The sequence below is a fragment of the Dendropsophus ebraccatus genome, chromosome 2 (genome assembly GCF_027789765.1).
Source record: "Dendropsophus ebraccatus isolate aDenEbr1 chromosome 2, aDenEbr1.pat, whole genome shotgun sequence".
Taxonomy (NCBI): domain Eukaryota; kingdom Metazoa; phylum Chordata; class Amphibia; order Anura; family Hylidae; genus Dendropsophus; species Dendropsophus ebraccatus.
This window is the reverse complement of record NC_091455.1, coordinates 100,311,179-100,327,658: the sequence shown is the minus strand read 5'-3', so window position 1 is coordinate 100,327,658 and position 16,480 is coordinate 100,311,179. Positions and strand designations below refer to the sequence as shown.

Genomic DNA, 16,480 nt, shown 5'->3' with positions numbered 1-16,480 from the left:
CGCTATTACACGTAGCGGTGCATGGTCGGCACCCGACGATTATAGGTCTGAACTTCTATCAACGATCAGCCGATGACAACGATCATCGGCTGATCGTTGTCTTTAGTACACGGAACGATAATCGGCCGAATCGGGCCGATCGGCCGATTATCGTTCCGTGTTATAGTACCCTAACACTCACAGATACCGGAGAGGAGCCAGAGCTGCTGAGGAGGGGGCTGTCGTCCAGTGCAGGGTGAGAGGAAGCAAGGGAGGGGCGGGAGAGGACTGGAGCTCTCCTACTCCTGTGTGCTCCGGTGTTTGACCTGTCCATAATAAACCATAACCAAACAGCAATATAATCCGGAGGGGATTTCACCAGGGGGCTCAATCCATCCCTTTACCAGGAGCTATCTAAAATCTTCCCCTTACCAACAATATATCCCAGTTTACTAACACTACCACTATACTAACCGCAGAATCCAGACACTGTCGGGAGAGCACAACAAACTAACTTAATTCAAAAATTATAAAGTCAACACTTAGCCAGCGGACTCGGTTGTCCCTCAACAGAGCTCCGCTCCCCTTGCCTACATTTCACCCCCCAAAAAAGAGGAAAGAAAAAGGGGGAAAAAAAAAATATATATAAGTAAAATAAACACAGAAGGAAAAGAAAACAGACAACAAAATAAATAAATAAATAATTAAACTAAAAATAAATGAGACTACTAAAATACAGAGATATACTTCTGTTCTTTATCCACCTGGTATTTCCATCCATTCAGGGTACCTTCTCTGGCCGAACCGCCCCATCTCTGGAGCCGTACTACCCAGCAGAGCCCTTCCCACCAACCATTCCTTCCTGGAACCCAGGAAAGCCCACTCAGGTAGACCACCAGTGCCCCATACACTCAACTAAACTCCCGGAAGGGCCTCATCCACCATTTATCATGATAAATTATGGTCCCCCCGTCAGCTTCCATTCCAAATTTTCCCTGCACACCTCAGGTGTTATAAAAATAAATAAATAAGTGAAATCAAATAAAAAATTTAAACTTAATAATAATAATCGTAAAGAATACTGAGAGAAAAAAAAAAACTAAATGAATAAAAAATATATAATAAATAAGAATTAATTAAATAAATATTTATAATTTAACTACTGAGACTTAAAGAAGAGCAGAGCCGGCCTTAAAAACAACCGAGGCAATCCCTCAAATCTTATAATCAGTCGTTTACCTTTACCTCTCTCCCGATTGTGTCCAGATCCACGGCCCCACCTACAACCCATCCTTTCACCCATTATCAACATAAGGTTAACAAGCCCCCCTGGTTCTTCCTTCTCCGGTTACAAATAAAACATATAATCATCCATTATCTTAGTTCAATAACATTTACTCCTTTACTAGCCCTAGACATGAATCTTTTACTTATTATCAGGTATAGTATGGTGTACACAATTCTATATTAACTATACCGCACCCCCTATCCCACCCCCACCCCCTCCCCTCGGACCCAATGGCGGGAGAAAAGAAAAAAAAACAAAAAAAACAACTTCTTAATATCTTTTCCTATATTCGAAGAACGCTGGTACTAACCGTCATTTCTCCAATATTGCTTCCATCCTTGTACACATTTATTCACAGTATTGTACCCCCGTTTTCCCCTTTGATGCCACAGCTCATGTCCCAGCATAGTGCTTGCTACTTCCTTCCACTCTGCTACAGTTGGGGCCTTTGGCGAAATCCAGTTTCTTAAAATCACTAACCGTGCAACAAAGAACAATTTATATATGATTCCTTTTCTAATTTTAGGTGTAAGATCCACCTCCATCACCCCCAATATTGCACACTCATATTCTTCTTCAACCTTTAACTCAAAAATCTTTGTCACAACTAAAAAAATATTGTGCCAATAAGTTACCACCTTTCGACAAAACCACCAGTGGTGATCTAAATCTGTGTTCATGTCTTCACATCTTATACACTTTTGACTTTTATTTCTTTTCCACTTCACCATATCTTTTATTGAATAATATAATCTATGATTTACAAAAAACTGTGTCACCTTATTTGAACTATTTGTGATATAATCCCTTGCAGATTTATACACTTCCTCCCAAAATTCCAGCTCTTTAACCCCTAGTGTTTTTTTCCCATTTTTCTTGTGATTTCATTGTAAGTTTCCCATCTTCTAGTGTGCCCAATATTTTATAAAATTTTGTGACTCCCCCTGTAGCCTTACCGTCTATCTGGATGACTTGTGTAAACACTTTGGAGCTCATTTATTTACATCTGTTACTGTTCTTACTGACATATATAACTGGAGGTATCTTAATTTACACAGCTTCTTATCAGAGGACTTGCATAGGTCTTCATATTTATTCAAGACTCCATCTGTAAAAAACTGTTCCACGTACCTCAAACCCCTTTGTAACCAATATTCTGGGTCTGCTAACCCCTCCAATTCTGGATAGTGATTGTTTCGAAACAAAGGTGTAAAATTAAGAGCCCCCACAACCCTCTCCCCTTTTTTCACAAGATACCATGCGCTTAACAGCATCCTCTGTATGGAGTATTTAGGGTACCCTGATTGACTTTTCATTTCCAGCACCTCAAATATGTTACCAGCTGCTCCCTTCTGTTCTTCCACCCAATTTGCCAGTACCTGCACCTCTTTCCATTTAGTCAGCCATGTCAATACCATTGCTACATAATATCTAAACACATCAGGCATAGCTAGCCCTCCCTTTTCTTCAGGTTGAGTTAAGTATTTCATTCTAATACGCGTTCTTCTACCTCTCCAAATAAGCATGTTAAATACCGCTTCTATCCTCCGAAACACCCGTTTACCCAGCCATACTGGTGCTCCTGCCAATACATACAGCAACTGGGGTAACCATATCATTCTAATTAACCCCATTCTGTCCGCTCTTGATAAGGGTAATTTATTCCATATCTGGGCTTGTTGTTTCATTTTATTTAATCTAGGGGAAATATTCAGCTCTTCAAATCTCCGTATGTCTGCAGTAATCATAATTCCCAGGTATTTGAAGGAGCCCTCCGGTTTTAGTACCTGTAACTCAAGGCCTGGCTCAACCTCAATCTCTGGATCCAACAGCAGCAGCACTGATTTGTTCCAATTAATACCCAACCCAGAGTATTCCCCAAACCTGCTGACCTCCCTCATTGCTTCCTCTAGACCCACCCCGGTATTTCCCAGAAACAGGAGCAAATCATCGGCGTACAATGCCACCTTGTCCTCTGTCCCCCCGGCTCCAAAGCCCTCGATCTTCTTATTCTTATTTAAAGCTCTAGCAAGTGGCTCAATAGCCAGGGCAAAGAGCAGGGGGGAGAGAGGACAACCTTGTCTGGTGCCCCTCCTTAACCCAAAGTACTCGGAGGAGGCACCATTAATTGACACTTTAGCCCTCGGCCTCAAATAGATCAGTTCCATCCACCTTAAAAAAACCTCCCCAAAACCAAAATTCCTGAGCACACTCCATAGATAGTGCCACTCCACACTGCCAAACGCTTTTGCTGCGTCTAATGACAGTATGGAATGGCCCCGGTGTTTGACCTGTCACCAGACACCGGAGCACATGTCAGGAAGGAGAGCTGGGGTCTGCTGCTTACCACACAGCCTGGTAACAATCACCCAGCTCTAGCACAGACAGCAGCATGATCAGGAGACTCCTCCTCACTGCCTGTCATGTGACTTGCTGACAGCCCGTACCTAACTGCTCCTCAGGCAATGTACGGATTTTCAGCAGGACTGGACAGTTTTGCACAAGTAGCAGAGAGACAAACACACAGCTAAGGGGACATTTTGCTTCATATATTTAAAAAACGGTTCAATTTACGTGATTAATCTAAATTGCTAAAATTCTTATAATGGCCTAAACTAAAACTAAATTGTAAAAATATTTTATAGTTGCACTTTAATAAAAAAGAAAAAAAAATCGAGATTTAAATCGAGAATCGTCCAAAAAATTTTAAAAATCGAGATTTTATTTTTTGGCCATATCGCCTAGCCCTACTTCAGTGTCTGCACAGCCTACTCATAAGGGAGGGGGGAGTGCAGGGGAGATAACCCTTCAGTGTCTGCACAGCCTGACAGACTGTGCACCGATCATAACAGAAGGGGGGTGCAACAGGGGATGTGAAATCAATACTGTCATGATTCTACACTTATACATCAACTATATGTTAGATAGTAAAGGTATATATCTATGTGCTGATTTGCAAGTATAATGATTTACTATTTTGCTAAGCTGTTGGTAGATGATGCTTCAGAATTCAGCAACAGGTTCCCTCATAATGTGCAGACACTGTACTAGTAATGCTATGCAGGATGAATGAGGCGGAGATATAGGCTGATGAGAGGAATAAGAATATTCAGAAGGTGGGCTGGACAAAGAGCAGAGGGGAGTGACATTGTAAGAGCCACGAGGAAGAGGAGCTGGGAGCTCAAACAGGAAGTTAGGAGAGACCAGATGATGATCTGAACGGGTGATGTGGGGGTCAGAGAGAAGCGATTTTGGGCTCAAAGTGTTACTACATAAAAGTTAGACATGATCCCTTGTTTGGAAATTGTTTTTTTTAACAGGCTCCGGAATTCTCCTTTAATATGCCACTCACCTTTGGGGCACCTTCTGCCAGGGAACTCTTGGCAAACCTTGATTTGCCATTGGAGTCTCTACCACTTTTTAGTGATGAGGAGGAGGAGGTAGTAGTCCCCCAAAGGCAGCAGGTGGAACATGCAGAGACTGCAGAGGAGGTGTTGGCTGTAAGCAGTCAACAGAGTCAGGGAGGGGCATCCAGTGCCACACCTGAAATTCTGTCCCAGCCCCTGGAGGAAAGTAGCAGTGGTGGTGATGATGATGTCGCTGATCGGGCATGGCGCCCTCAAGCAGCATTATCTTCAGCGTCATTAGGGGAGGAAAGTGAGGCGCTACCGAACCAGCAACATCCCACTGGTGCAAGGAAGCGAGGCACAAGAGGGAGGGGTAGAAGACAACCTACCAGGCAGACTTCATCAATACCTTTAAGCCTTGGTCCTGAGAGGGGACCCTCAGGCAGCGGTGGCAGTGAACAACCAGCAAGACCCCCCGTGGCTGGCAGCAAACCACGGCCCTCTGTCGTCTGGCAGTTCTTTCGCCTGGGGACAGATAAGAACATTGCTCTGTGCCTGCTGTGCAATGAGAGGGTCAGTCGTGGCAGGGGTGATTATCTTGGGACAACATCCATGAGGAAGCACATGGAAAGGCAACACCAACAGGCCTGGAAAAACCATTACCCAAATACCACCTCCTGTCAGGATGCACCATACACGGCAGATTACATCATGCAGCATCCTCTCACTGGAACTCAGGGCTCGTCAGCCTCAGTTGTTAGCAGCAGCACAGTCTCACTGCCATGTACACCCCTAATGAGGCAGCAATCCCTGACTGAGTCCATGGCAAAACGTCAGGTGTACTGCAGCAGCCATCCCATGGCACAGAAACTGACAGACACCTGGTTAAGCTGCTGGTGCCATTTAATCTTGTAGACTCCCAGCCTTTCAGGGATTTCGTGGTGTGTGCGCCCCCCTGATGGCGGGTCCCCAGCCGCCACTACTTCTCTAGCAAAGCTGTCCCATCACTGCACAGTTATGTGAAGAGAAAGGTTGGCGACTCATTGGGACTCTCGGTGTCCAAGACCGTGCACCTGAGTGCTGATGTCTGGCCCTCTAATTATGGGCAAGGGCAGTACATGTCCGTTACTGCCCATTGGGTCAACATCCTCCCAGGAGACCATCAGGAAGTTGGCCCATTCTTGCCACTGTCACCTCCACGGTGCTTTAGGGGGCCAGCAGCGGGTAGCACAAGTTCTGCCTCCACCACCACTGCAGTCCAACCTGACCCAGTGTCTTACCACCAATGTCAGGCCCGCCGCTCTCAGGCTGTCCTCCTTCTGGTGAGCCTGGGTCAACAAAGCCACAGTGGGCTGAAATTCTGCCCTCCATATGCTCGACCGCCTGTACGAGCAAAGGTCAGCCGTAACAGACTACCTCATGGGGCAATCGGGCAGCTTCACGCCACACTGCGACTTCCAAGTAACACACTGGCAGTTAATGCTGGAAGTCTGCCAATTGTTGATCCCTTTTGAGGACGCGACTCTTTGTGAGCAGGCAGGACTATGGGATCAACAACATCATCCCACTCCTCCATGTTCTGGAAAGTGCGCTGACCAACATCATCAGCGAGGATTCCCAGGCCACAACTCCAAGGCTGAACATCGCCTTGAGCCCAGAGCTGGATGAAGTGCAGATGGAGGTTGAGGAGGAGGATGTCTACGCCCAGCCATTCCGCACACTGCCACCTGGCTTCTCTGCCTCTCCATCACAGGAGCAGATGGAGGATGAGGTGGTAGAGGAAGAGAAGGAAGACCCCAGCAGACCCTGGAACTATACCGAGGACAGTGGAGAGGAGAGGCGCTCATTGTCCTTGGTGCAGATGGCAAGGTGTCTGCTGGAGTGTCTGCGGAATGATATCCGGATTGTGGGCATCCGCCAGAGGGACAAATACTGGCTGGCCACCCTTTTGGACCTTCGCTTCCGCCGCAAAATGGCAGAATTCTTCCCGCCATCACAGAGGGAGGCTAAACTGGTGTACTACAGGGACATGCTCACCAGTCAGTTGGTCTCAACTTACCTGCGAGACCAGCCAGGTTCCCAGACAACATCCTCTGGGGGGGAACCAGCGTGCTCCACTCCCACCACCAATAGTGGAGGCGTCAGAAGTCACTACAGCCTGCAAGCCCTCATGAGCGATTTCATGCAGCCAGCTGGTGAAGAAAGGACACAGCACCGGACTCGTGGCGTGGACCAGCATGAGCTCAGCCACCAGGTCACTGCCTACCTTGATTCTACCCTGCCCCAAAGTGTCACTGACCCCGTGCAGTACTGGGCAGAAAAACTCGAGATTTGGCCTCAAGTGGCAGAGTTTTCCTTGGCTCTGCTGTCCTGCCTAGCCAGTAGTGTGGCGTCAGAAAGGGTATTTAGTGCGGCGGGTAACATCATAACACGAGCAAAGAACGAGGCTCTCTTGCCACAGTGTGGAGATGCTCACTTTTGTTAAGATGAATCGTGCCTGCATTACATTGGATTATACCACCCCCCTGCCTGATGTGAATGACTAAGTCATCAGTCACCCGTCTTGCATGGCAATCTGTGTGTCCAAGAAATTGATATTAATATCCTAAATATGTGCCCAACGTAAAAATCTGTAATTTAACTTAAGTAATGTTCCCCCCTTAGACCCCAATTTTTTTAAAAAAAATCACCTTAAATATTCCCAACTTCGGATACATTTGAAAAAACAGATCCCCATTTCCAAATTTGATGCCCATGGTGTGTTGGCCATTTAACATCTCCACACCAGATTAATGCCTCACACCAGTGCACCGTCCAACCCATACCCCAAGAACAGTAGCAACCCTAAAATAATCCCCACGACTATGCTTCAAAAAGTGTGGATTTCACCTTTTGTGAACTATAGCCGTGGGGTTCTATCCCTGGCACCCGTGCCAAGGAACACTACTCACCGTTTTGTGAGTGGGTACTAACTGTTCTTGAGGTATTTTGTGGATATCATGAGAGTAGTGAAATCTTGCACCGCAAATCCCGATGGTGTTCTTCTGTGTGCAAATTATTTCATGCCTCTCATGCAGTCACGTGTGGAATAAGGCTGCATTCCCACGTTCCGTGATCCTGTTGGATCACGGACGTGGAATGCGTGTACCGGAGACCCCTCGTGCCCGGACAGCATCTGTAATTAGATGCTGGGAGCGGGGGGAGACTGTATTCATAAGCGCCGCACTGTAGTAACAGCACCGCGCGGCTGATTCATTACAGTGTGGCGCTTATGAATACAGTCTCCCCCGCTCCCAGCATCTAATTACAGATGCTGTCCGGGCGCGGGGGGACTCCGGTACATGCATTCCACGTCCTTGATCCGTCAGGATCACGGAACGTGGGAATGCAGCCTTAGGCTGTCTATGGGGTATATATCACGGAGGCTGCTGTCCTTCAACTGTGATATAAAAAACCACCACAGTTAGTTACAGCAACAAACAGTTGCTGAAAGGCAGGTTAACTTGCCTTATTTACGGGTGCCTTTACAATAGGAGGCTTTTTTGTGGTTCCCTGCTGGCTAAAATCCACAGCGCATCGTTGGCTGATTTTATGCCACCTTCAGTAATATGGGGCTGGGCGCAAATACCCAGTTCGGCGCAGAACTGCGTATGTCCGGCCGGCACCCTAGTACTGAATGCCATTTGGTAAATGGTATAAAAATGCCCTGTGGATTTTACTCAGTAGACCCGCAGTCACATGTAAAGGTACCCATAGGGTGAGTTTTTTTGGGAGTGACAAAAGCGAGGGTGGGAGGTCACTCCCATACCCCATCAGGGTTTTTTCCCCTACCCACTTTAAAAGATTAAGTCCAGGCAATCAATAACTTTCTGTACCCTTACTTGACCCAGAAACTTATAAATTGATCGGACTTTAAGTGCTGGTGACAGCACTTAAAAAACACAAAAGCATACATCCATTGGATTGGACGCTACACTCGGTTAGGACACCAACTGGTGTTAAGAAAAAAAAAATATATATGTGTATCGCCAACAGCCATAGGCCCAGATTCAACAGGTTTGACACCAGAGTAGTTGCGTCAATTTGTAAAGCAAGTGCCAGTGAGGTGTCAATTTAATAAAAATTGGACTCCTATTTTTGGATAATGGAACTGGGGTAAAGCCTTCTTGAATCTGTGCCTTTTTTAAATGTCCTTTCTTCACCTCATGGATTCTGTGGGTGAGGTTCTCTGTCTATTTTACCGTATCCTGCTAGACTAGGTGTAATGTTAGAGTTTCTTTTTTTTTTTTTTTTTTTTTTTTTAACGTTGACTGTCCTGTGCTGAACTCTACATCAACATGTTGTCATGTTTAAAGAATGATTTTTACAAACGTGCATATCCTTAGCTTGAAACTTCAGTTGTCTGTACTAGGTCCTTCTGGGTCCAAAAGAATACTACTCCTACTAATGCCCCCACCGTCAATTGTCTATTTGGAAACATACTGGGTGGAATCAAGAGCTGCGGAAGCTGCCATCTCAACTTGTCTGTTTTTAACAATACTGGCCTGAGAGCCATCAACTGCTGCCTTCTTCTGCTCCTCACCTGGTCTGTTTTTAATAATACTGACATTGAATCAATCAACTGCTGCCTCCTCCTTCTCCTCAAGTAGTCTGTTTTTAACTATACTGGCCTGGAATCGATCAACTGCTGCCTCATCCTCCTCAAGTAGTCTGTTTTTAACTATACTGGCCTGGAATCGATCAACTGCTGCCTCATCCTCCGCAATTAGCCTCTCCTCCATAATACTGGCCTGGAATCGATCAACTGCTGCTGCCTCCTCCTCCTCAAGTAGCCTCTCCTAGATAATACTGGCCTAGAATCGATCAACTGCTGCCTCTTCCTGCTCTTCAAGTAGTCTGTTTTAATTATACTGGCCTGGAATCAATCAACTGCTGCCGCCTCCTCCTCAAGTAGCCTCTCCTCAATAATTCTGGCCTGGAATTGATCAACTGCTGCCTCCTCCTGCTCTTCAAGTAGTCTGATTCCAGGCCAGTATAATTAAAAACAGACTACTTGAAGAGCAGTAGGAGGCAGCAGTTGATCAATTCCAGGCCAGAATTATCGAGGAGAGGCTACTTGAGGAGGAGGAGGAGGCAGCAATTGATTGACTCCAGTCCAGTATTATTGAGGAGAGGCTACTTGAGGAGGAGGCAGCAGTTGATTGATTCCAGGCCAGTATAATTAAAAACAATCAACTGCTGCCTCCTCCTCAAGTAGCCTCTCCTCAATAATACTGGACTGGAATCAATCAACTGCTGCCTCCTCCTGCTGATCAACTTGTCTCTTCTCAACAATACTGGCCTGAGAGGCGAGCAATCTACTGCTGTCTCCTTCTGTTCCTCGACTTGTCTCTTCTCAACAATACTGGCCTCAGAGGCGAGCAATCAACTGCTGCCTCCTCCTGCTGCTAAATTTGTCTCTTCTCAACAAAACTGGCCTGGGTGCAATCAAGTGCTGCCGCATCCTCCTTTGTAAACTTTTTTTTTTCAATATTTTTTGTAACTATTTTGGCACTTTTATTCACTATTTTATTAATATTATTCCTATTATTATTTTTTTTATTTATTTTTTTTTCTCATTATTTTTGCACTTTTTTCCCCCCTACTTTTTTCATTGTAATCAACTGCAACTAAACGAAACTATACCCTATCACACTCCCACTATTGTAGCTGCAATTATTCAGCCGTTAGAGCAAGGTTCCTTTTCGGTTCAGTTCGGACCAATCCGAACTTCACAAAAGTTCGCCGGATCGAACCGAACTTTTCAAAAGTTCGCTCATCCCTAATCTTTATACATGATGTAAAAACAAATTCTGGAACATCCATGTGTTAAAGAAAAAAATGTCAGGGAAGCATGGCACAAATTACAATGTAGTATGTCAGCAGTTTTACTGGTTCGGGTCCAGGGCATTTTGGCCTTCAGGACTAGAATTGCTTTTAGTACAGATTAGTTTACTTTTAGTACAGATTAGTTTAAACAGCTATAATTTTTTTTTTTTTTTTACCTATGAAGCGATCAGCATGATTTTTGTTTAGTCCTCTCTCCAGGGTCTTGGGCCTAACATTTAACTTAAAGTGAATGCATCGGCTACAATTCACTTTCCAAACTGTTGACGCTGTTTAATAACTTTTAATGCATGGTACCTTTCATGTATGTCTATGCTTTTATAACGTAAAAGGTGCTTTTATCTTCAAGTGAAGAGTGTCAAAATAGGATTTCTGAAGCTCTTCAAATGTTTAGGACTGCAATGCCTCCTCGCTCTATCTCCCTTCCCTGATCTACAATCAGCTGGAATCTGAGCCCTGCTTCCAAATCTCTGTACAGTTTGTTTGCACAAAAGTTAGATTGGAAGCATGGCTTGGCTTCCATCTGACTGTCAATCAAGCATGGAAATTGACATGGACATGTCAATTCTTTGAGCAGAGAGCGGAGGCACACAAGCTTTTCCATTTAAACTGATAGCAGGCAGGATTCGGCATCGATTCCATAGTGTGAACAGGCTCTTAAATTAATGTTCTGTGCAAATCTTTGTTTAAAAATATTTATATTAATTGTATTTATTCAGAGCAAGAGGCAGAGAAGAAGGGCTTGCAAGACATGAAAGAGCAAAAGAAGCCAGCCCTTCTCGATGGTCCCCTTCTAGAAGACGTCTAAGCAGGTCTCCTGGGCGAAGGAGGTCGCGTTCGCCTCTCAGACGTAGTAGATCACCCAGGAGAAGAAGCCGATCTCCTCACAGAAGGTATATAAAAATGAACAAAAACGTACATTTTTATTTTGCAAAGAGTGTGTTAGCCAGCAAAATCCAAGTAATGCTAAATACTTTTGTGTCCAAAATTACATAGTATTTTAGGTGGGATACATCTATTGGGCAACTAGAAAAAATCATTGTTCTAAAGAACATAATTTTTTTGTAGATACCCAATAAAGGTATTAGACCTAAAATACTATGTCTTTTTGTACACAAAAGTATTTACCATCACTTGAAAAGAGTTTGTTATAGGTGTAACGTTATACTTACATACAGTCAATATAGGAAAATAATAAAGTAAGGCTAGTGTTACTCCAGCTTTGGGCAGCACATTCCACTGATACATTTCCATAAAGACTCAATGGACTCCCACAGACAAAAGCTATCATACTAAAAAAGCCCCTTTTTACAAAACCTACTTTAGGTTCATTAGCAGGGTGCACCTAAATCTTTAATTTTTTTTTTTTTTATTTCTTCAGAGATAGAGGCCGGAGAAGTAGATCACGTCTTAGGAGGAGATCACATTCCCGAGGAGGACGAAGCCGTCGAAGGAGAAGCAGAAGCAAAAATAAAGAAGATAAATTTAAGGGAAGCCTTTCTGAAGGAATGAAGATGGAACAAGAATCTTCAGATGAAAAGTATGTGAGCTGTTTAAATAATTGATCACAAAAAAACCTTACAGGGGTTGTGTGGCATTTATCATTTTTTAACAGCTGTTGGTGTATGCAAAACAATAGACATCTTATATTTATCTCTCTGCGCTTCCCCAGTGTCCTGTTGCAGTGTTCCATTGTCTCCCACTGACTGTCTCCACTTTCGAGACAAACTCATCTCAGGAGTGACAGCTCGCTAAGCCAATCACTGACTGGAGATGGGAAAGCCCAGCAGCCTTTGGCTGATTGGGCTGTTGCTCCCAAGACGAGTTTGTCTCGAAAGGAGAGGCTCTGCAGTCTGCAAACTGAGAGAGCGTGGACAGGTTAGCATAACTAGTTTGTCTTCTATGCATCGGCAGCATTATATATATATAAAAATGCTGAATGCCAGACAACCCCTTTAACCCTTTAAGGACAGATGCTCTACAGGTTTGTTATGTAGCCGCTAGTGGGATTCAGAGAGGGACGTGGGCCGATGGCAGAGCCTGTTAGACACTTTAATGCAGCTGTCAAAACTGACAGCTCCATTTAAATGCCATTAAAAAGCATAATTGGTGGTGCAGTGGTGGTGATCAAGCTTCCCCTAATGTGATCGTGGAAGCCCGATCACTTTTACCTAGCAGGCTGGGACTCTGCGTTCTTCTGACGCTGATCCTGGCTCGCTGCTTTATTGCTTTGGGCTCCAGCAGCCCTTAGAATTGAGCAACAGAATAATGGTTTTGATGTAGTATATGTTTACTACGTTTAATCCTATGAGAGATCAGTTAAGTGTACAATGTTGTCCCATAGTGGAGCTTAAAGTTAATGTAAATAAAAAAGAAATTTTTTTTAATAATAAAAAGACCCCTCCGATATTAAAAGTTTAAATCGCCCTCATTTTCCATTTTATAAATAAAAAAATAAACATATTTACTATTGCTACGTGAGTAATTGCCTGAACTATTAACCCTTTGAGGACCAGGCCCAAAATGACCCAGTGGACCACGCAAATTTTTATTTTTGCGTTTTAGTTTTTTCCTCCTCCCCTTCTAGTTCTAGCACTTTCAGTTTTCTATCTACAGGGCATTGTGGGGGCTTGTTTTTTACAGGAGTAGTTGTACTATGTAATGGCATCTTTCATTCTACCATAACATGTATGACAGAATCCCTATTATTTATGAAGGTATAAATTGATGAAATCGTAAAAAAGAACGCAATATGGTAACTTTTGGGGGGTTCCTGTGTCCACGTAATGCACTATACGGTAAAAAGGACATGATACTATTATTCTATAGGTCATATGTAACAAAATATCGGTAATTCTGGCACTTTTCTCGTAATTCTCGCTCTTTTCGTTTACGCCGTTCGCCGTAAGTGATGCCGCTTGTTATATTTTAATAGATAGGACAATTACGTACGTTATGGTATATTATATGTTTTATTTATTTTTATACGTTTTATTTATATAATGGGAAAGGGGGGTGATTTAAACATTTATTGGGGGAGGGGTTTTGGGGTAGTGTAATAATTATTTTTACTTTTTTTTTTTTTTTTACACATTTAAAGTCCCTTTGGAGGACTTGTACATTCATTTGTTTGCTTTCATATAACGATCATTGCTATGCCATAGGCATAGCATTGATCAGTGTAATAGGCAATCTGCTCATTGAGCATGCCTGTGCAGTGTGACTTCCCCTGTCACTTACACTTAAACGCCGTGATCGCGGCGATTAAGGGTTTGATGACACGCTGCAGCCTGTCATTAACGGTGAGGACCGGGCTGCTCACTGCAGCGGGCCCCCACCTCCTAAGAAGCCTGTTCCGCTCCGGAGCGCGCTTCATAGGTCAGGGCGTACAGGTAAGCCCTTGGTCGTCTGGGTACAGACTTCCAGGGTGTACCTGGATGCCCTAGGTTGTCTAGGGGTTTAATTATCACATTCCTGATCTCACACAGTAAACGGCATAAGTGCAAAATTGCTGATATTTAGTCACATCAAATCCAGGAAAAATTGTAATTAAAAGTGATCAGAATGTTGCATATATACACAAACAAGGTACCAATAGAAAGTACAGATCATGGCACAAAAAAATTACACTTTACACAGCCCTATAGACCAAAAAATAAAAGTGTTAGAATAGTAATTAAGCAATTTTAAGAACATTTAGTTTTTTTTTTTTTTTTTTTTTATAAAGTTAACATTTTTTTAAAAGCCATCATATAAAATAAGTTTTATAAGTTTCATTGTAATCATACTGAGTTAAGGAACATTGATAACATGTCAGTTTTACCATAGGGCGAACAGTCTAAACACAGAACCCCCTGAAATGAACAGAATTGCACCCTCCCCAGCCCAGTTTTATGAAAAAATTAAGTCTGTATTTGCAAAGTACAATTGGTATCGCAAAAAATCAGGGCTCATGTGAAAAAATGCATGCACTATGGTCTTTAAAACACAAAGAGGAAAAAACAAAAGCGAAAAAATGGGTAGGTCCTTAAGTGGTTAAGTAAGCTCCAATAATATTAACTGTGTTATGGCCAAAGAAGAGCTTAAGGGGACAGTACAGGACAAATGGATTTAAAATAAATCCTAAAGAAAATTAATGCCCCCTCCCCCAATCCCCCAGCGGGGCCTGCGTGTCTCTATGCCGAACTTCGGAGAGTACGTGAGACAGAATCAAGCTCGGCCCTTTAAGCCCTAAAACAGTTTTTTATAGCTCAGATTAATGAGACTGTTTCACATTAAGCTCTTGCTCTCTATGTAGCCTTGAAGATTATGATGTTGAAGAAGAGGATGAAGAGGCTCTTATTGAGCAAAGACGACAGCAGAGGCTAGCTATTGTTGAAGTAAGTATGAAAGGAAGAACAAGTATTAATACCAGCCTGTCACTATGTTAAGCACATTTAATTAAAAGTAAATAGAAAGTGCAAGGAACGTTCAAGTGTAAAATAAAGAAGTAAGACCAGATGCAAAGCTATGGACATTTCTTTTTAAGGTTTGTCAGGATTGGACACCTTATTTCTACATGACAGGTCCGCTGATTATAAGCTGACTGTCAGGTTGTTCTGTTGAGACCCTCTGTGATTAGTATCATGTCCATAGCTAGGGGGTCAGTGATGCTGCTGAGGAGTTTAGCATTGAAAGGCAGCCAGTAGAATCAATAATCTAGTAACAAGGAAGAGCGTGCTGCAGCTCACCCAGCAATTGTATAAGGAAGGATTTGTATAATTCAGGAAGATTTAAGTGAGCACTAAAACCAATAAATAAAGTACGAATGCAAGACCAAAATATGAAGAAATATTGTCTTTTATTGATATATCAAAAAATTAACTTAAAAATACATATCAAGGGAGCTGGAGCTGATACAAATCCCCAACAAAACGGTGGATTTAACTAGGTTCCACTACATAAAGTGCTGCATCACAAAATAAATAACAGTTAATGGAAAACCTATACATATATGTGTGTGTGTGTGTGTATATATATATATATATATATATATATATATATATATATATATATATATATATATATATATACATATATATATATACACATACTGGGCACTGGGTTAATATTGCACAGAGAAAGTAAACTTTAAAGTGAGTATACAGAAAAAGAACCATCAAGAGATAATAAATGTTACCCTTACATGTCCTTAGTATAAAAGTCCACCTCACCATTCACCTGACGCGCGTTTCACGTGTTGCTTTATCGAGGGTGATAAAGCAACACGCGAAACGTGCGTCGGGTGAGTGGTGAGGTGGACTTCTATACTAAGGACATGTAAGGGTAACATTTATTATCTCTTGATGGTTCTTTTTCTGTATACTCACTTTGAGGTTTACTTTCTCTGTGCAATATTAACCCAGTGCCCAGTGTGTGTGTATATATATATATATATATATATACACACACATATGTATAGGTTTTCCATTAACTGTTATTTATTTTGTGATGCAGCACTTTATGTAATGGAACCTAGTAAAATCCACCGTTTTGTTGAGGATTTGTATCAGCTCCAGCTCCCTTGGTATGTATTTTTAACCAAGTTAATTAATTTTTTGATATATCAATAAAAGACAATATTTCTTCATATTTTGGTCTTGCATTCGTACTTTATTTATTGGTTTTAGTGTTAACATTTTGGGTGCGCATAGACCGCACTACTTGAGCCTTATATAGGATTGAAGATTTAAGTGAGCATAAAACTGTTCACAGTGGAATGTCCAAACTTGCAGTATAAAGTCTAGTACACTGTTAAAATGTTTTTTTTATTTAGTCCATTGAAATCATCAAGGTATAACAGTCCTTTGTAGATGTTTTAAGATGGTAATTACCTCTTTACTGTAAGTTTGGACAGTAGAGCCTGCTTGGGTAGGGCATATATAAACTCTGACTTCTAGAAGTAGTGCCAGAACTTCTTTTTGATAGAATGGGCTTCTGC

The 16,480-nt window shown here is 42.7% G+C and overlaps 1 protein-coding gene across 12 annotated transcripts in view; it reads left to right on the top strand.

Moving 5' to 3' along the window:
• Nucleotides 1-16,480, top strand: part of PRP4K (pre-mRNA processing factor kinase PRP4K) — a 45,599-nt gene that overhangs the window by 12,533 nt on the left and 16,586 nt on the right. For all 12 annotated transcript variants that reach the window (XR_011361677.1, XR_011361676.1, XR_011361675.1 and 9 more), the window contains exons 3-5: nt 11,220-11,393; nt 11,882-12,040; nt 14,798-14,879. Coding sequence is in view for 1 of the 12 variants with exons in the window: in XM_069958070.1 (XP_069814171.1) it covers nt 11,220-11,393; nt 11,882-12,040; nt 14,798-14,879 (415 nt within the window). In the remaining 11 variants the exon portion in view is untranslated. The remainder of the gene's footprint in view (nt 1-11,219; nt 11,394-11,881; nt 12,041-14,797; nt 14,880-16,480) is intronic.